The sequence below is a fragment of the Colossoma macropomum genome, unplaced genomic scaffold (genome assembly GCF_904425465.1).
Source record: "Colossoma macropomum unplaced genomic scaffold, Colossoma_macropomum, whole genome shotgun sequence".
Classification (NCBI taxonomy): domain Eukaryota; kingdom Metazoa; phylum Chordata; class Actinopteri; order Characiformes; family Serrasalmidae; genus Colossoma; species Colossoma macropomum.
In genome coordinates, this window is record NW_023495351.1 from 668,840 (window position 1) to 690,195 (window position 21,356).

Below are 21,356 nucleotides of genomic sequence, written 5' to 3' on the forward strand. Positions count from 1 at the left end.
CATGTGCCCGAACTTGAGCTTCTCTTTTGAAGCATTGAGGAAGCAGTAATTAATGATAAGGTAACACGTAAGCATCTGAAACTATAGCTACACTGAGCGGCTCTCTCGTGACGCTCGTTGTCATAGTAATGTCCTCACCAAGTGGTACTCTACGCATGCGCTTTGTTTTGGCTCTGATTCCCTGTAGTGCACACGTAAATAGATTTGCATTGGCTTTTTGAGTACAGAGCATATAAACACGTCCGTCTTCACCTTCAAAAGCAACGAATTCAGTCGGTTGGCGATAATATTTGCATGTGAACACAGCCTTTGTTGAACCACCCCAGAGAAACGCTACGTGCTTGTTTTCTTTTCCCGCCTTTTATTGGCACCAAAGGTTCAAACTGCGGGTCAGTCAAACACAGCGCAGTTGCACTCTTCAGCAGCAGGTCGGAGTTCTGGTCATACCACAGGTAAGTGTATCTTTAATTACGTTACAGATTGTTAAAGCAGCTCTGTTGTGGTTTTATCTCCTGTGAGAGTTCAGGTTGTTGTGAGGTTAGTCTGATATGTAGGTTTAGTGCTGTAGAAAATGTGGTGGTCAGGTTCACAGCTCTGTAAGGTCTGGAGGCTGACCAGGTCAAGTAAGGCAAGGCAAGTTTATTTACATAGCGGATTTATTACACAAAGGCAATTCCGTGTGCTTTACACAAAAGCAAAAAACTGAAAAATATAAAGTGAAGTAATATAGTACTCGAGTCTTTTTCCAGCACTCTGAATGAGGACGATCACTACCTATAATGCACCAGTCAGTGCATGGGATGTGTTTGCAATTAGTCTCCAGAAAATTCGGAGAATTAGGATAATAGTCCTACTCCAGTCCCTGCACCCTGAGTTCCTATCCTTCACTGGATGGCAGCCATAAAAAGATCATACTTTGAAGCAATACACAAAACCTTTGAGTCATTAATCAGTCCTTGGGATAACAGTGTTGGCAGTCAAGACAGTCCATTAAACCTAGCATAACTGATGCACTGAAACCTTGGACCTTTAACAGCACCCTGCCAGCTGGGTTAGTGAGGAAGATAAGGTTTTTTTTTCCCCCCCAAAGTACAGTAAGACTTCTAAGACACTATTCAATCATTGGGATTACAGTGCTGGCAATTAACATCCAAGAGGGTCAGTTAAACTCAGCATAAATACAACTAAACAGATGCCAAAGGTAAGTAGTGTGATTAGTGTACCGTACAGGTTAAAAAAGGAGATGAAGATCTTTTGGTTAAAGTACACAGAGCAATAAAGAACTACTTAAAAGTGAAACTGATCTCTGAAATGAAAGTATGAATGTGTTAATCATTAAACTGAACTAAGCAGGAAAAGCTAAAACTAATATTTATCTAAACCGATTCTCTAATAGGTGAATTTAAACCAGTTACAAATTAATAACTCATTGTCAAACTCCTTGTTAGTACATAGTCAAATCCTATTCAAGGAGTTTTCCTAAAAATCAGAATTTTAATATAATGTAAGGAGTTTATTTGGATAAATGCTGCTGGAAAATGGGCTTGAACAATGAATTAGTGAATTCAGTAGCAGCCTACTTAGTATGTAGCTCAGGTACAGCTTCCCAGGGTATATTTGTCAGGTCATCTGAGTTACTAGATCTGCTAAGCTGGCCACAAAGTGCCATCAAGTGTTTGAATGCTTCCTTTGGCACAGCTGTTTTTTCCTGTTCCTTCCAGTCTAGCTGACTGGGTAGATACTTTTTGCTCAGTCATTCATAAAAAACATGAAATCTTTTCACAAAGAGGTGATGCTACACTCACACAACAATAAACATCCCATGACTTCTTGTTTTGAACACATGTAAAGTTAGAGACTGTAGATAATCTGACAGTTTGTGTTAGTCACCCTGTAGACATTTATCAGTGGCCAGTTTCTGACCACATCTTGGATGGATATTTTTGGGTGGTGGCTCACTCTCAACCTAGCAGTGACACCCAGTTTAGGGATGCCCGTCTCTTTACCACAAGTGATTTGATGTGATTTTTCCAAGATAAGTGATGTTATTTCTACATGAGAAATTTTTTACAGTGTTAAGAGGGCCCTTTAGTGACTAACGCAACAGTAATCTGCAAAATTAACAACAGACATTTCTGAAATATATCTGGTTGTAGTTTGTTTTGTTTTTAGGAGTGAGAAAATGTAGGTTTAATCCGTTTGAGCATTTATTTTATGAGATATTGAGGAGAGAAAGTCAAATATCCAACAAATGTCCAATATAAAACCAACTTTACCACACTGTCCATAATGCAGAAGGATGCTACTTTTTTGGTGCATTTGGGAGAAAATTGGGGGAATTTGCATATTCTGGTATATGAGTTGGGCTGGGTGAGAAAATGAGTCACCAAATATACTTTAGCAACATTTGAAACGTGCAGTTTTATATTCCCTGTTCTAGTGGAGTGACTGGCGATCTGTTCTTCTGTGACCAAGTGTGAGTGATGAGACAAGTGGCGTAACTGTACTGTCCTACAGTGAGCCTCTTTTCTTTACATTCTAACAAGCTTTAGCATCGTTAAATCACGTCTGCTCCTCACAACTACAGCGCTCAGTCATATTTTAGTATTAGTGCATTCACAAGCAGCAAATGTAAAAGAAAGTAGTGGGTTCATGTGAGTTACAGCCCTGATTTAAACTAAAGTAAACTGAGGACGCTGTGTGTGGCATTCAGAGTGGGAGAGCGCTATCTTTCGAGGCTAGCTGTTTTTAGCAGCTGGCTAACTTGAAGCAGTGATCCGTCCCACTTTCTCCCACTCTCCTATGACAGATTTGTGAATTGTTCCACTGTTTGGCGAGTGTTTGTCATGTTTTGACCATAAAGGATAACTTAAAACAGCAACTGACCACTCAGGAGCAAAAATTAGCCTTTAAACTTGCAAAAAAATAATGATTTGACATTTATCTCGATATATATCAGTATGAAATGATACAAAAATTTTTTATCGTGAAAAGATTTTTGGCCATCACCCAGCTCGAATATGAGTATATAAAATTATATTACTGGCTTATTTGCTTTACTTTTTAATCTGTTTTGCAGATTAACCATGCCATCGCATCTTCAAATTCACAACATGCTCTGATAGCAGGGCATGACTAATGCAGCGCTGCCTCTGCTGAGCTACCAGAGATGATTGTAAGCCAATCATACCAACTAGGGGAGACCAGGAGGGGGGTCTCTGGTTTTGCTCACTCTGCAAATTAACGGCACTCAGCAACCGCTGAAACTGAACACAGGATTTTGGCTAAAAGCTTACTAAAGGACCTTATTCAAAATCTATAATTATAGATTTTGATATAATATAGAGTTTTTGATATAATATACGGAGTGAAACGGTAAGTTGTTACAGAGTGATCAGCAGGGATATTGCTATAGAGGGAGTTTCCCTAAACCTCTAGTGAAGCCCCTGCTGATACCACAGGGCACCTTCAGAGGTCTTGCACAGTTCATGCCTCAGTGAGTCAGAGGACCAGCATCATATTAGACATATTAGATCGATGTAAATAGTAGATGGGAATTAACTCAATTTTGTAGTTAAGTCATGATTAAACAGGAGTGTGTTACAAGACCAACCAGTACGCTGCAGTTCTTCCTGTCAACTAATGATGGCAGCAGTGCTGTAAAATTAAAGTGTGATGCACCGCACTGTGGTAACAAAGTCAGCTAAAGTTTGAGTATTTCTTCTCTAAATACACCTGCAGCTTCATTAACCAAACCACATTTAAGAAAGGAGAGAAACTAAAGCAGCTGCAGCTCCCCGAGTCTCACAGCACCAACTACTTATCCGAGCAAACTCAGTACTACAGTAAATGTTACCCCTTTAAGGTTGAACAAAAATGTGGCTATTTATGCAGTTTGATCTTCTTGTTTAGTAAAGTGATTTTTCCCCCAATTTTCTCCCCAATTTAGTCATATCCAACTCCACCCACTAGTTAGGACACCCCCAATCACACGATTGGCTTCCTCCGAGTCCTGTGAAGCACCACGGCATCTTTTTGAACCGCTGCTTGCTGCTTGATATGTAAAGAACATTATCTTATAACACCGAACATTTATACGTTTTGGTTTAGTTGTCTCACATATTATATTTTTGAACAAGTAAACACATGAATAAGAATTTACTTAATACATTAGACATTGTTACTCTTTTTTTATCCCCAATTTTCACCCGAATTTAGACATATCCAATTCCACCCACTTGTTAGGACACCCCCAATCACACAATACCACCTGTGGCGATGGCGATGGAGGAGTTAAAGACATTTTACAGCTTATTTTAGTTCAAATAAATTTAAGCTTGTTTAAATTTAAGCTAATTTATTTAAGCTTATCCTATTTAGGGTTTGTTGGAGATGTAAAAAGCTGAAAGAAACAAGTTAAAAAGAAACTGTATTTAGGTGAAAGTTGGATACTGTGTCAATATCTTATCCAATTAAAAGTAGACCCAAAATATGTCTTTGAGTGACAGTTAAACAGTATACATGTAAAATTTAATTTTAAAAGTAAATTATAAAAAGTAGAAATTAAGTGTTCTACTACTAGTCCTCGAACAAACTCAACTGCCCTCAGCTTTGACAATTTATTTTACACTGATATGGATTTGGATGGATGTTTTAATAAAAACAGTTAATTTAAATACACAGGAACTGATTGCTGGGAGGAACAGAAAAATGTTACACAGCACACTATTTAGCGAGGGAGTACGGAACAGTTTGGGATTCAGCCTGGGTTTGATGCTACTTCTGACTGAAACATGGATATTTTAAGTGTGTAAGCCAAGTATTCATGTTGGAGTTGTTTAGCCTGTTGGCTAACTGACAGCCTCGTTCTAGTTAACAACATAAGTAACTAGCCCCTCCGTTTAAACAAAAACGGGTTCTTACTTCATCAGTACAGTCAAAGATTCATCCATTACTAGCTGAAGGGTTGTTCGTGCCGTGGGTCTAAATGAAAATGTCAGGAGTAAAAAAAATCAGCAAAGTATAAGCGATATTCAAATTCAATAATACTGGAATAAAGTACAGATACAAAGCGTTAGAGTAATGAAATACCGTTACTTGGGTGTTTTCCACCTGTTTTTGTAAAAAATAAAAAATTATGATGATCCTTATGAATAATTGAATAAATGAGCTGCATATTTAGCCAGTCCATTAATTGAAACTTCATGTCAATGGCACTTAAAAAAAAAATCTGTTCCTTCAACAGAACCTGCTCTTAAAAACCTGCAGTCTGTTAACATCAGTGTTTTCTGAATCTTAAACAGAACTGAAGACCTTGTCCACCTTTGCCAAACTGGAAAAATGGGTCTCCACTCCTAAAAAGAGCCAACAAATGATTGAGAAACAGGAAAAAAAATAGCTGATGGTGCTCAATAGCTCAAGTTACAGCGATCAGTCTATTCTCAGCAATTATGTTTTGTCACAAAGTGAGGATCAGACACAGTCTGATGACCTCTGTGCTCCCTGTGAACATACAGAGGACAAATATGCTCAGCATAATGAGCAAAAACCCACTGAGCCCAAAACCACCTATGTGTCATCTGAATCTCAGCAAAATCTTCCCTCTGGAGAGTCTGATGCTCAAAAGCAAACGCAAGATCTCCATGCAGCCCAGGGCCAAAATGTCACACATGTCCAGACACAGTTTAAGAAAGATGACTGTGCACCACTAGAGGGCGCCACAGTGGACATGCAGGAGACATTTACAGCAGAGCCATCTCAGTCTACCACTCTGAGTGTGGAAGTAGACAGTCTGAGACCACGGCCACTTCTTTGGTTTGTGTCCTCGGATTCTTTAAACTTTTTTTTGACGCTGCAGCGTCGGTCTCTAAACCTCTAAACCACGGAGCGGTTGTGATGAGTCTCTTCTAATTTTTTGGTACAGAAACATCAGTCTAAATGTTTATGAGTCTCAGCAGCACAAAATGATGACGAATGTCGAGTTGTACTGACGTAAAAGTCGCATGAATTCCGATCTGGCTGTTCAGACTGAGTCGCATTGCCGCAGATTGGATATGTATCGGATTTCAGTACCACATATGAAAGCGTCTCAAATCGGAATTGAAAATGTCAGATTCAATGCGTTTTTGCTGTTCACACTGCCACACAGATGACACATCTGTGTCATATATGAAGAAAAAGATCGGATTTGGGCCACTTTTACCTGCTGTGTAAACATCATGCCAAGTGAAAGCCAACAAATGAACTGTGATCCTGACCCCAAGTTTGAGGGTACAAATTTGCCGTCTCACAAACAATGTAGGAAATCTGGATCACCTGTCCAAATAGAGTGTAAAGACAAAGACGATATACCATTAAAGGAGGCCATGAACACGCAGGGTGATCTAAATATGCAAGCCATGTGCAGCAGAGTCATCCACCAGTGTGGGTGTGGCAGCAGATCCAATGCAAAGTGCACCATCAAATGATTAAAAAAAAACATCAAAAAAAATCCAAAAGAGAGCAACAGCCCAAAGAAAGCAAATTAAAGAAAATGAATGACCAGGACAGACTGCTGTGTGAGTGGGTTAAGAAAAAATGCCCCAGTGGCAGTGAGGAAGAAGTAAGGGAGGTGTTTAAACACATTTCTATTGAAAACAAAGTAGAACACAGTGAGTACTCATGCTTTGATACAGAGAACGTCATTTTGTATAAAAACCCCCAAACCGGAGAAAAACAGATCATTGTCACTGATCAGAAAATGAACAAGAAAAAGAACAATGACAAGCCCCGAGAGGATGACTTTTTGCTCAAATATCAGATGTGGGTGTGTGGTGCTCAGAAAGCTATGCCCATTAATCAGGAAGATGACGCAATTGATTGTGACCCGGATTTTGAAAGTACAACAATAAAAAAGTGTGAAAGGTTTGTTTTGGAAGTCTTTGCTCCGACTCTAGCAGTGTTCAAGAACATGCAGAGAGAAAAAATACTGCATTCACTCACTAAAAACAACTAGAGATACCTACTGCAATGAAGTCATTTACTTACAGCCAGAGTAATTCATTTAACAGTTTTCACTGATGGCTCTGTCAGGTTTGATTGGAATTTTAAGGTCTCTATGCTGTCAATTCCTGTTTGTTCTGTAATACTTTATTAGGTGTTAGAATAAAATTGTATGGTCAGTTCATAAATACGTAGCATCTTTACTACAATAAACTACATCCACTTTATTCATTTCCACTGTCATATGATTATATGTGATCATTTACGTAAACATTTATAACTGCTTTATATGTATTTGTACTTTACATGCTTTTTTGAAACTGAAGCAAAACTCTTCTTGCTTTTCAGCCCATGAATCTGAAAGAAATAGTTTGAACTAGAATACACTGTACATCATTTTAACAGCTAATAAATGCAGTTGGAGAAATACATGTAGCTTAGTCTCCAGTGTTTATATATATATATATATATATATACGTATATATATATATATATATATATACGTATATGTATATATACACACACACACACACACACACATAATTTAATTGAATTATTTATATTCGATTATACGAGTATAAATAATCTGAACCAGATGTGTTATATATATATATATTTGTGTATAATCGAAATGTAGCAGTCACCGGTCATTGCCATTTGGGTGGACCAGTGGACCCAACCAATGCCATGAGAACAAACCCCACACCAGTATGGAAACCACCACCAGCCTGCACAGTGCCTTGTTGACAGCTGGGGTCCATGGTTTCATGGGGTCTGCACTACACAAGAGCTCTACCATCAGCCCAAAACAATTGGTATCATGACTCATCAGACCACGCCACGTGTTGCCAGTCTTCTAGGGTCCAGTTGGGTCAAGCCCAGGTCATGTCATGGTGTTAACAGAGGCACTCTGGTGGATCTTCTGCTCCTATCCATCCATCTGGCACCCACTATCATGCCTCGTTCAAACTCTGATAAATCACATCACCTTGCCATGAGCACACTAGGCAGGGTTCAGCCTCACTCACAAGGTAACATCTCACAACTTATACAGGTGTGGACGTTCCCAAGCCGTCCCCTGAGTTAACGCCTCTTCATAATCAATAAACATTCGGCCTTGACTTTATAAAAATACAAAATTTTGTTACAAAGGTAACAAATTTTTCCAAAGTTTTTCCTGCTGGTGATCTCTGACTTTTGCACAGTCCTTCATTTTGTTTTGCTAGAAACAAAATGCAAACAAATAAATTGTATCCTCAGCTCAATTATTATTTCCTCATATCAGAGGTGTGGACTCAAGTCATATGACTTGGACTGAAATCAGGCTCAAGTCACGAATTTGATGATTTGCGAATCGACTTTGATTTAAACATAAATAACTCTGTTTGTCTCAGACTTGAGCTTTATGACTCTGAAAGACTCGAGGCCCAAACAGAAAAGATGTGGAGAGCCTGACTGCAGATGGGACTCTACACAGCCGCTTATGTGAATGGATGTGTTTCCTGCTGTAAATTTGATGTACAGCAACATCATCAAACGTCTGTCACTGTCCTTATGCTTGGCTTATTTTATTTTGGAGGATGAGTGAAGCGTTAGACTTCAAGTTTTCCTCCATAAGGTAGAAATAAGCCTGCACTGTACTGGAGAAACTTACCAGGCGAACTGACCATTTTCCTCATGGAAAAAAAATAAACACAGCTCTCTCTGTTTGACCCGATTTAACAGCTTTTGCAGTTAAAACAACTGCAACATCCACCTAAAGACTGAAGTCATATTGGAATTTATTGTTCCACCTTAAATGGTGCAGCAGATAGGCGCCAGAATGTAACTGCTGCACGATTTAAGGTAGAATGGAATATTTGAATAAGAAGCTGATGAATAGAAAGTCAACTCCAGCTTCATACATTTACTATTATTATGCTGTCTTTTCTGTAAACTTTGTTTAGCTCAGCTTTGTCGTTTTGGTTTCTGTTGTCTACTAAATTCAGTTCAAACTAGCGTCTGTTTTTAGTTTGCTGAGCTATTTTTTATAAGTTTAGTGTGTAGTTGTACTTTGTGTATACCTTTATGTCTGTAATGGTTATCTATGTACTATGGATTTTGTATTTTATTTGGAAGGGTAAAAGAAAAATTAAATACTTAAATGAATATACAGCCACACACCACTAACACACTGTCATTAAAATTACTGTTACATCATGTTTGTTGTTTAGGTTGAAATGGCCTTAAATTAGCTAAAGAATAAATGACTTGTTTAGTACTTGAAGATTAGGACTATTGACTTGAGACTTGACTCATCTGCACTGACTCGGGACTTGAATCAAGACTCTACTGTCTTGACTTGGGACTTGACTTGCTGTGAGGTCAGTCTGATATGTAAGTTTAGTCCTGTAGATGATGTGGTGGTCAGGATTACAGCTCTTTGAGGTCTGGAAGAAAATCTAGGTCAAGTAAGACAAGGCAAGTTTATTTACATAGCAGATTTATTACACAAAGGCCATTTAATGTGCTTTAATAAAAGTAAAAAGAACATGAAAAGGAAAAATAAAGACAAAGTGCTTACAAGTATAAACCAATAAACAATGGCGAAAAAATAGGTAATCACCACCTGTAATGCAGTCCATGGGATAACAGTGCTAATATTTAACCTCCAGAAAAGTTTGATTAAAATTAGCACAACAGCTCTACTCCAGTCTTTTCCTGCACCCTGAATAAGGAATTGTTCTCGTCATTCACTGGATGAATGGCAGCCATAAAAAGATCATGCTTTAAAGTAATACACAAAACCTCTGAATCATTAATAAAACGTTTGGATAACAGTGTTTGCATTTAACCTCCGAGACATTAAACCTAGCATAACTGATGCGCTGGTACCTCATACTTGTGCTATTTCCAGCAGCCTGAGTGAGAAAGATAATCAAGTTATTTTTCAACCTCTAAGACACTATTCAATCATAGGGATTACAGTGCTGGCAGAGCGAGTCAGACAAAGAGGGTCAGTTAAACTCAGAATAAACACAACTAAACAGAAACCAAAGGTAAGTAGTGTGATTAGTGTACCGTACAGGTTAAAAAAGAGATGAAGATCTTTCGGTTAAAGTACTCAGAGCAATAAAGAACTACTTGAAAGTGAAACTGATCTCTGCATTTCCTCTGAAATGAAAGGATGAATGTGTTAATCATTCAACTGAACTAAGCAGGAAAAGCTAAACCGATTCTTTAATGGCTGAATTTAAACCAGTTACAGAGTAATAACCCAGAGAACACCACCAATTCCTATTCAAGGAGTTTTATTTAAAATGTTTAATATAATGTGAGGAGGTTATTTGAATAAATGCAGCTGAAAGTGGACTCAGTGTAAGCAATAAATTAGTAAACACAGCCTACTTGGTATGAAACTCAGGTACAGCTTCCAAGTGCCACTGGGAATCCCCTCTCTTGTAGCTGACAATTTACGTCAGTCAGGTATTCATTCATCAGCGTTTTTGTTCTTTATTTGGTTTGTCTTAATATTTACTTTGTTGTTCTAAAGAACTGTTTGAGGTGGCAAAGCAGCTATAAAAAAATGGCATAGATAGTAAACATTGCTATTATGAAATTTACTCATAATATCTCATAATAATTTACTCAAAGCATCAAATTTGACATGCATGTTACAAGTAGTATTCAAATATTACTTTTTTCAATTCCATTTAACTCTATTGCTAAATTTCTTACTCAGTGTCCTTGTGCTTCACTATGCAAACAAGCACTTTTTAATTGTTTGGAAAATGTGTGTGAAAGGTTTATATCGCACTGATATTTCACTAGCAAAAAGTGTACAATCAGTTTTTGGGTAGTGCATTCCACTAGAAGATCAAAAATGGGTATGTATGTGGTGAAAAATGTGGTGCATCACATATGATACATTTAATGTTATAATAAAAAATCATAAACATTTTCTTATGGCAAAAATGGCCATTTAAAATGTTTTGGGTGCAGGTCTGCACTTCCCCATAGTGGAGCTATAATGTAGGTGGAGCTCATAAAGCTCATAAAATGCTAAGGCATCTGTTAGCTGACGTAACAGATCTGGCGGTTGGCGCTTTCCTCCGAGCGCGTTCGGCTGTCCAGTGACGTTGCGTGAGCGGCAGTTCGAAAAGAAGCGGTGGTTGGTTTCACAGGTCTCGGAGGAAGCCTGTGTTAGCCTTTGCCCTCCTAGCGTTGATAGTATCGTGTGGTTGGGGGAGTCCTAACTAGCGGCTGGAATTGGAGACGACTAAATTGGAAAGAAAATTGTGGGAAAAATAAAAAAAAAATAAAATAAAAATAAAAAAACTAGAAGATGAAAAAGGGGGTCCAAGGATTGTGTATCACATATGATACATTTAATGTTATAATAAAAATTTATAAAAAAATTTCTTATGGCAAAAATGGCCATTTAAAATGTTTTGGGTGTAGGTCTGCACTTCCCCAAAGTGGAGCTATAATGTAGGTGGAGCTCATAAAGGGGACGGGGGTGTGTACACTGATGAGCCAAAACATTATGATAACTTACAGATGAAGCAGATAATACTGGGGCACCTTGGTCAGCAGTGGTGAGTACCTACTGACAGTGGTCTAAGGAGGGAAAAACCAACAGAAGAGCTACTGTGGTATCAATCAGAGATGTTTTTAATGATGGCTACAGGTAGGGCTGCTCTGATCTCGTGTTGGTATCTATCTACCCATGACCAAAAACAAAGCAATTCTGACACGCATATCCACTTCTGAGTGCTACTGAGGATATGTGCATCTTTTCTACAGTGAAACATGGTAGCTCACAGAAAGCTTCGATTCTATGCACTTTTTTTAAACTTAATATTTTTAATGATATGTGAAAAATATTTTGGCTCCCAGGTATTTTGAGATGGTATGAGAAGGAATGAACACATTTGAAATGGTGAATCAGTTACAAAGCAAGTGGAAAACAGCATTTCTAAAATGAACTGTAAAGTGAACTGCATGCGCAGTTTGAAAATGAAACTTCGGAAGACAGTATTCATTTTCTGAAGTTCTGTGCAGTGACATTAATAATGTTGCTTTCTAACTGAGTTCTTTGTACTAATAGGAATATGCAAGAATCTGAGGCTTGGCGTTTTCTGGAGACCCACCAAAGCACAATTGTACAGCGTGTGAGAGATGTGGACAGTTTGGCTGACGTCCTGAGTCAACCAAGTTTTTCTGAGCCGAGCGTTCTTTCTCAAGAAATGGCCAGTAAGATCCGCACTCAGAAAACCAGAGTGGATAAAATGCGTGAAGTTTATGAGCATCTGAACTCAAACAGAGGATTTGAATTGACGCTGAAATGGCTGCAGGACAACGAGCCTGATCTGATTGAAGAGCTGGGTAAGCCTGTGTGTCTTTAACAGCACAGTGTTGTTCTCTTTATTCTCCATTAGTCTGCAGTGGTATCTCACATAAAGATGCACAAAACGTTCAGAATCATTAGAGCTAAATTGAACAACAGTGATGTCTTAATAATAAGCATTTCATTAATGCTATTACGATCTATTTGACTTAGCGTGTGTGGAATTTATTTATTTTATTATTAATTTCATACAGAAAAGAGCAGCGAGACAGACGGTGGAGCCCCAGCAAGTGAGTTGTTATAAAGTGTGCATTATTCTTTCAGTATTATTTCATATCTCTGTCATGTACAGGTTATTATGACTCACAGATGGAGTGAGATTACTGTCTTTAATGAGAGCGCAAAGACAAGGTTAAATAGACTAAGTCAGAAAAACGAGCGCGCAGAATCAAGAAGACCGAGCGACACTAAGAGCACAGAAACAAGAACTGCGCGCTTCAGATATGGCACACCAGGGGTTTAGTGTGCTCGCTTATCTCAGCCCTGCGCTCGCTCCACTGATTTCAGCTCGCCTTTCACTTTTTGCTTGATTCTGAAATTTCTGCTCGCTTCGTTATTACAGCAGGAAATACGTCAGCGGCCAAGGCTTGGTAGCTGATTACCTGAACTGTCGATTGCAAGTGTTCAGTCTGTGACTGCTTGAATTTGTTGCCATTGTTTTTTTCAACCTTGAATTATCTGAATTATACACATATCCAACAACTGTTTTTCAGTCTTGCCTTTATGAACTAATTTATTTATTATATTATTAAGCAGGCCGACAGCAAAAGCAGACAGTATAAGCGTTGGCCCTATCATCAGGAGATCGCGAGTTCGATCCCTGGTGATGCTACAGCCATCCGTAGGCCGGAGTCCGAGAGAGCACAATTGGCCTCGCTCTCTCTGGGTGGGAAGGATGCCCCCCCCCCTCTCCCCCCATCACTCATGCTAGTCGGCGCAGGCGTCTGTTAGCTGACGTAACAGATCTGGCGGTTGGCGCTTTCCTCCGAGCGCGTTCAACTGTCCAGTGATGTTGCGTGAGCGGCAGTTCGAAAAGAAGCGGTGGCTGGTTTCACAGGTCTCGGAGGAAGCCTGTGTTAGCCTTCACCCTCCTAGCGTTGATAGTATCGTGTGATTGGGGGAGTCCTAACTAGCGGGTGGAATTGGAGACGACTAAATTGGGAAAAAAAAATAAAAATTAGCTGAACGTTTAATAATAAAAGTTTTATTTAAAAAATAACACATTGTACGCTAAAAGCACCCCACAATGCTCCCTGCATGTGTGTTATCTGTGGGTAAAGCCAGTGTAGATACAGGAGCATTGAAGGAATTTTTAACTGGCAGTTTCTTTAATGATTCATTATTGTTTATTTGGATATTAATTATTTTAAATACTTTTTTTCTCATCAGTAATCACTTTCAAGTACTTTCAGTAGGTTGAGAGAATTTTATGTCGTTTTATGGTGTGCTTTCCATATTCTGAGAGGGGTTGCGTTAGTAGTGCTGTTCAAATGTAATACACTTAATTTCTTGGCAGACGTGATGTCAATAATTAAAACACATTTCTTTAGATTAAGCTCTGACCAAAAAGGGAAGAATCCCATCTGCTCAGTAACTGCCCCTGACCAGTGTTACTTCAGGTATTGATCTATAATTATTACTAGTAAATATATTGTTATAAACTCTTTGGCCACCTTAATTGTTGTGTACATATTCTTAGGACTTTTGGAGACATTTTTTGCTGCAAGCTTGGCTCAAAGAGTCCACCACCAAATTATATGCGTGAATGGCGCTACACCTTGCCTAGATTTTGACAAATTGATCCTTACCTCAGATGATGTCACAGATCAAGAAACCAGAGAGCTGAGCAGTAAAGTATATTTTATGTGGTAATATTATTACAGTCTAAATGGCACATTTTATTTTCTTTTGCTTTTGAATGCAATAAAGTGATGTTTCAGGTGACAAGTGTCACAGCTAAAGACCTACCTAACCTGACATACCCAACCCACCTAACCTACCTAACCCATGACATACTATCCTGTGGATATATAGGTGTCACATGCATAGGCAAAACGAAGTAAAAGGTTTGGGCATCAGTTTCTATTTAAATATGAAACACGATTATTCTAAACTTCTCATTCTTGTGAACGACCACCTCTAGATAATTGTGTATTACATATTGTATTGGAACTTTCCAAAGGCCAAGCCAGAAAATACATATCCTTACATTAGAGGCACTATATAATTTTTTTGTTTTAGAACCATTGTCCTGCACTCTGGCTTGACTTCTTCAAATGTTATATATATATATATATATATATATATATATATATATATATATATATATATATATATATGTAGATAGATAGATAGACAGATCAAAACCGTGAACGCTTGCAATCGACAGTTCAGGTAATCAGCTACCAAGCCGCTGACGTATTTCCTGCTGTAATAATAATGAAGCGCGCAGTTCTTGTTTCTGTGCTCTTACTGCCGCTGTTTGCGCTTGGTTTTCTTGATTCTGCGCGCTCGTTTTTCTGACTTAGTCGATTTAACCTTCTCTTTGCGCTCTCATTAAAGAAAGTAATCTCACTCCATACTCACTCTCTCTCTCTCTCTCTCTCTCTCTCTCACACACACACACACACACACTTTCTCTCTCACACACACACACCCACTCTAACACACACATAGGAAAGAGGTGCAGACGCTCTGCAGAAGCTGTGGATCAGACAGACAGTGGTCTCGGAACACCTAGTAAGTCTTGTATTTTTTGTAGTATTGTTGTAATTCTATGTTTTAAACATCAGTTAAAGCTTTAATGGTTAAAAATGTCAGCTGTACTTAATTTTCACTGTAATTTGTGCCTCTTGACAAACATTCATTTGAACTGACAAACTGGCTGAGATGCAAGTACAAAACATTCTAAATGTTTATTCCGAACTGTATGGCAAAAAAGGAGTCAAAGACATTTTACTGCTTATTCTAATTAAAATAAATTTAAGCTTATTGTCCTATTCAGGTTTTGTCAGAGGTGTAAAAAGTAAGGTGTAAATATTAATAGAAAATTCAAAATAATTTTGCGGGCTGAATAAGATTGCACCACGGTGTTGTTTTTTTTATTATTTTTATTTTGATTTCATTTAAAGTGAAATTGAAATATTTAGATTCATCCCAAGGTTATTTTTCTGATAAAAATCTACTTAAACGATGCTGTCCCACTAATGAAACAGAGTTATAATCATTAGGCAGAGCCTTATTTTGGCCACACCTCCACATTTTAGAGCGGGAAGTGAGCCTGCATCCCTCTCCCTCATGACTACATGGTGAGCAGTTAGATCCTATTGCTTACTGTTGGTGAAATGAAGACACTGAAAGAAGAAACTGAAGAATAAAATTCTGAAAAACAGTTTACGTTTAAGTGTAACAAATATTAAAGAGATTGACAATAGCCGACTAATAGCCGTCACTTTTCAGAAAAAATCAAGGTGTAAAGTTTCCTAATCTTACAATTCTGACATTTTTTGCAGACTACAGTGATGACAAGAATTTAAACAGAAGCAGAAATGAGTCTTTTGACAGCTCAAGTTACAGCGATCAGTCTATTCTCAGCAATTATGTTTTGTCACAAAGTGAGGATCAGACACAGTCTGATGACCTCTGTGCTCCCTGTGAACATACAGAGGACAAATATGCTCAGCATAATGAGCAAAAACCCACTGAGCCCAAAACCACCTATGTGTCATCTGAATCTCAGCAAAATCTTCCCTCTGGAGAGTCTGATGTTCAAAAGCAAACGCAAGATCTCCATGCAGCCCAGGGCCAAAATGTCACACATGTCCAGACACAGTTTAAGAAAGAAGACTGTGCACCACTAGAGGGCACCACAGTGGACATGCAGGAGACATTTACAGCAGAGCCATCTCAGTCTACCACTCTGAGTGTGGAAGTAGACAGTCTAATGCTAAGTGAAAGCCAACAAATGAACTGTGATCCTGACTCCACTTTTCCTCACTCTGCAGATCCAATGCAGAGTGAGGAAAAGACTGAATCTCACCTCATATCACAGTCTGACAAGGCAAGTGTGCCACCTCAAACATCAGATGTTCCAGAGTAACCAGGAACTCTCAGACGTTGATAACGTGCATTAGGTGACTCATTTCACTCCTTGACTGCCGTCCTCTAATCATGTCAAAAAACTCAGAAGTGCGCCCTCTCATGGCGACAGCAGAGTAGTGTTGCTTTCCTTGCAGTAGAAAATGCCATCAGGGCTGTCGCCAGAACACAGAAGTGTGAGAATGCTTTATTATATAAAACATTTATCGAACATTTCTTATACTTCTATCGAGGAAAGTTATATCACGATAATTATTATCATTTTAACGCCAAACCCTACATACAGGTTTTCTTTGCCTTTTTAGTGAAATACGACCCTCTACTTTCTAAATTAAAGGAAGGTCCTAGGTAAGTGATTAGAACCTAGTTTAACTTTTTTTTTTTAGCCGTTTAGCTCCATTTGCCCCCCATTTATTGAGGACTCACTTGCGGGCGTCCTCTGGTGTTTTGCAGTCCTGTTTTTTGCTATAATGGGGAAATAGGAAAAGGGCAGGCTCCTCCTAAACTGACTCTGATTGGTATAAGATTACATAAGCAAAAAGCATCTGATGAGCAGGTGCGAGAACTAAATTAAAGATGGAGGATACACAAGGCTGAAGGTAGCTCCATACCAAGAGACTTCTTGCTGTCTGAGCCGATGGAAATGACATGTATGTCAATGTGATTTTTACACAGGAAAAGTACAATCGGATCTCATCTGGTCACACTGGGGACACACTTCATACCAAACCTTACCCTTTGCAGCTAACAATCTTTCTACAAGATTTTAGAGAGTGTCTGTGGGATTTTTTGCCCATTCATCCAGAAGAGCATTTGTGAGGTCAGACACTGATGTTGGATTAGAGGGCCTGGCTCACAATCTATGTAATAGTTCATCCCAAATGGGGGGCACTAAAAGCACTAAAGGTTTCCTTCACTGGAACTAGGGGGTCTAGGCCAACCCCTGCAAAACGATCCCATAGTATTATCCCTCTTCCACCAAATTTACAGTTGGCACAATGCAGTCAGCTAGATAACGTTCTCCTGGTATTCGCCAAACCCAGATGAGTGCAGTTCTTTTGTTGATGGGGCTTCCAGAGGCAATTTGGAACTTTTGAGTCGTTAAACAGAGGATAGGCACTGTGCGCTTCAGCACTCGGCAGCCCTGCTCTGTGAGTTTGTGTGCTCTACTGCTTTGTGGCTAAGCTGTTGTTGCTCCTAGATGCTTCCATTTCACAATAATAGCACTTAGCTCTAAGCTGTGAGGCAGGTCTGCTGATGAGCAATGTGCACACACAGTCCATCTCACACACATTATCTAATTAGACTTGACAACTTTGCTTCATCTACATCTTAAAAAGTAAAAAAAAATATTTCTTGCCCAAATATTCTGATTCACTCAACAATATGTCACATTAAGACAGACAAATGCATTCTTATTTCTGATTCACTAACTACTTTGTTATTTACATCATATTAACGTCAAAACATCTCATCAGCTGGGGTTCCTTTAAAAATGTTCACTCTAATCTGCAATCTGTTAACATCAGTGTTTCCTTAAACAGATCTCAAGACCCTGTTCACCTTTGCCAAGCTGGAAAAATGGGTGTCTGCTTTGGAAAACAGCCAGAACCTTGTTGATGAACTGAAAAACAAGCTTGCAGATGGTCAAATGGAGGCACTGAAAGAAAACCTAAAAGATAAGAAGCTGAAAAAAAGTTTTTGTTTTAGCATCAATGAGGTTAAAAAAATTGAGAGTAACCAAAAACTTAAGAGATTTTTTCAGTCACAGGGTGTGGACTTTCCTAATCTTGCAGTAGATTTGTTTTTTGAGAGAGACACAGAGCTGCGGCCTCAAAATGTTCAAAAGCAAGCAAAAAAACCCCAAAGAAAACCTCCAAAGTCTGATGGAGAAGATGACGCACCACCAGAGGGAATCACTGTGGACATGCAGCAGATTGTGAGTGAACCAAACAAGGAGGTTGACCTAGGACAGGGCAACAGTGAGCCTTATGAGGCAGAGAACAGGAAAGACTGGGCAGCAGAAAAAGACAAAACAACACAAGAGCTCAATAACCAGGCAACAGAAAAAGACAAAACACAAGAGCTGAAAGAAAGCAAAATGAATGAACATTACAGGCTGCTGTGTGAGTGGGTAAAGGAAAAATGCCACAATGAGGGAGAAGCCAAAGAAATGTTTGACTGCATTTCAATTGAAAACCAAGTAGAACACAGTGAGTACCCATGTTTCATTGCAGAAAAGGTCATGATGCATACGGACCCCCAAACTGAAGTAAAACAGATCATTGTCCTTGATAAGAAAAATGAGGCTGCCAAGAAAAACCTCCTAAAGGACACTAGAATTCTCCTCAATTATCAGATGTGGGTGTGTGGTGTTAAGAAAGCAGTGCTCATCAATCAGAAAGAAAGAGTAATTAATTATGACCCGTCTTTTGAAGCCACTATAAAACTGTGTGAAAGATTGGTGTTTGAAGTCTTTGCCCCGACTCTAGTATTGTTCAAGAACATGCAGAGAGAGAAGTTCACCAAAACCACTAAAGATTTCTACTGCAGTGAAGTCATGTACTCGCAGCCAGAGTGATTCATTTACATGTTTTCCATGTCATATTTGATTGGAATTTAATCAAATTTAATCTATGCTTCACACACTTGCTTTACTATTTTCAAAACCACCTGTCTTGGCAATCCAAACGTTTGACGTCTAGCATAATGTCCCCTCATCTGCTAAACAGCAGAGTGTGCAGGCAACTTTTTTAACACTGACAGGCAATTTCATTACAGTTGTCTTCCCTTCAATGTGCAGGTGAAGCAGCTCACTCAACAACAACAGTGATGTCCTTGATAAGCGGAGATTCTCTCGCTATTCTTCTCCAACAAATGCTTTGTTTTCAAAGTTGTATCGTCTTGCCCAAAACTGGCTCTGTTCTTCAATGCAGTGTAGGAGTAACTGCACATTTATGTGTAAACATGTAACAAGTCCTGTTAACACTGCTAAAAGCAGCACTATTTTGGCTTCATCCTCACAAAACCACTGCATGAAAAAAAAGAAGTGGTTGGTGTAGTGTAGTGGGTAACACCTGCCTGCCATGCTATAGACTGTGATTTAATCCCCCCCTTACTATACCAATAGGAGTGCTTGGGCAAGACTACCATCATCTATTTGTGTAAAAATATTAAACTGTAAGTCACTGAATAAGAGCATCTGTCAAATGCAATGAATGCAAATGTTAGTTTAAATCATTTGGGAAGATCATGAATACACAGCATCTCTTCTACAATAAACTATGACCATTTTATTAAACTAATGAATCTAGTTAGTGTGCAGTAGGATATCCAATTTTCATTTCAGCTTTCATGTTATGCGATTATATGTAATCATTAAACTGATTTATATGTATTTGTACTTTACTGCTTTGTTAAAACTGTGGAGCAAAACTCTTCTTGCTTTTCAGCCCAAGAAACAAAAAGAAATCAAATTGTGTCTGAACTGCTTGAGAAAATCACCTGTTAAATAAAAATATGATATGGCTGACTCGACAATTGGGATGCAGTTTGTGTTCCACCGATGTTATGAATATGTATGTAAATCAAAGGTACACAAATGTCCTACATGTTTCCCTTTAAAATATGTTTTAAATCGAAGTCTCAAAACTATTGTAGACTATGTCTGACATCAGGCAGTGTATTCATAACCACTTCATGTAGTACATTTCTGTGAGGGAGCTTTCAAAAGTGGACGTCTGGTTCACATCACACATCACTTCTGCTGACCCCCTGGTTATGACCATGGCTGAATAATTTAGTTTCTTTTCTGTCCAGGTGGTTCAGTAAAAGGTAAGTGGCAGACATGGTGTCCTTTATAGACTGGTTAGGATGCTGCACGAACTGAAATGGATCCAGAGTGAAAGGTAGACTGCTCTTTGTGTGTTTCTTTACCAACCACTTGATGATTGGAGCCGTGGGAGCGAAGGGGCTGCAGCATGTAGTGAACATACAGTACTACAAAATACATATGCCACAGAGGTCATAAAACAATATATAGCAAGAAAGCGAGAAATATATGAAATACATACATGTAACGAGTTCTGTGTTGTGTGGGTTATTAGCAACAAATATATTGTACAAGAGACAGACAAGTACATTAAGACAAAACAAGCCACAAAGAAAAAACACACTCAAAAGGAAAGAAAAAAAGAAATTATTCCCATACCAGAGAGACAGTACATAAGGCAAACTAACAAAGTGATACAAGACAAACCAAACCAAAAAAAAAGGAGGTGTAGTAATAATAGTAATAATAATAATAATAAAAATAATAATAGTAACAATGACAGACAGGCAGTATACGAAGTGAATAAAGTAGTAAGATTTATGTATACACATATACACACACACACCCATTCAACATTTTGTACATAAAATACAATAGTCTATTACAGCAATAATAAGTAGGCAATATTGCATTGCTGTGCAGAAGAAAGGGAGAGCCAGGGTGCCCTGAGGACCCCCCACCAACCGTTTTCTGTCCCCTCTGTACTCTTCGTCTCTCTCCCCCACCCCTCCAGCCCCAACCTGCTTCCCAGCGCAGGCTGAACATCGCATCAGAGCCACTTTCTGGGTCTTATTTAAAAGCCCACTTTGCACAGGATTCCTTTGAAGTGCCCATGTGGCCTTACTGAGATGGCCACTACGCACAGGATTCCTTTGTTCTGTGTTTGTCAGTGAAAGCTGCTGATTTTGCTCTCTCCGAGGAGGCACCAGAGCTCTGCTGTAACGGGAGGGGGGCGGATGGTGGTAATGGTGGGGGAAGCCCCCTAAGGACCCCACAGCATCCCATGCCCCTGCACAGCACCACTCACTGATGGTGTGTTGCATTATACAAGATGTC

General features: G+C 38.9%; 1 protein-coding gene across 3 annotated transcripts; it reads left to right on the forward strand.

The window, feature by feature from the left end:
- The first annotated feature begins 116 nt into the window (after positions 1-116).
- Positions 117-19,994, forward strand: LOC118801870. Of its 3 annotated transcripts, none has more exons than XM_036562263.1 (5): positions 117-452; positions 12,071-12,348; positions 12,565-12,600; positions 15,047-15,109; positions 18,013-19,994. In XM_036562263.1, the coding sequence occupies exons 2-5, from the start codon at positions 12,075-12,077 to the stop codon at positions 19,047-19,049; spliced, it is 1,410 nt and encodes a 469-aa protein (XP_036418156.1). In that variant the 5' UTR covers positions 117-452; positions 12,071-12,074; the 3' UTR covers positions 19,050-19,994. The 3 variants fall into 3 exon arrangements, with proteins under 3 accessions (XP_036418156.1, XP_036418155.1, XP_036418157.1); XM_036562262.1 differs by lacking the exon at positions 117-452 and adding an exon at positions 11,219-11,558; XM_036562264.1 differs by lacking the exon at positions 117-452 and adding an exon at positions 11,544-11,650.
- Positions 19,995-21,356: the final 1,362 nt, after the last annotated feature.

Excerpts from the sequence above, each read along its gene's own strand:
- LOC118801870 (XM_036562262.1), top strand. The coding sequence starts at position 11,521 with ATGAAGCAGATAATACTGGGGCACCTTGGTCAGCAGTG. Across the intron at positions 12,601-15,046 it reads AGACGGTGGAGCCCCAGCAA|GAAAGAGGTGCAGACGCTCT; the intron begins GTGAGTTGTTAT and ends ACACACACATAG. Across the intron at positions 15,110-18,012 it reads CAGTGGTCTCGGAACACCTA|ATCTCAAGACCCTGTTCACC; the intron begins GTAAGTCTTGTA and ends TTCCTTAAACAG.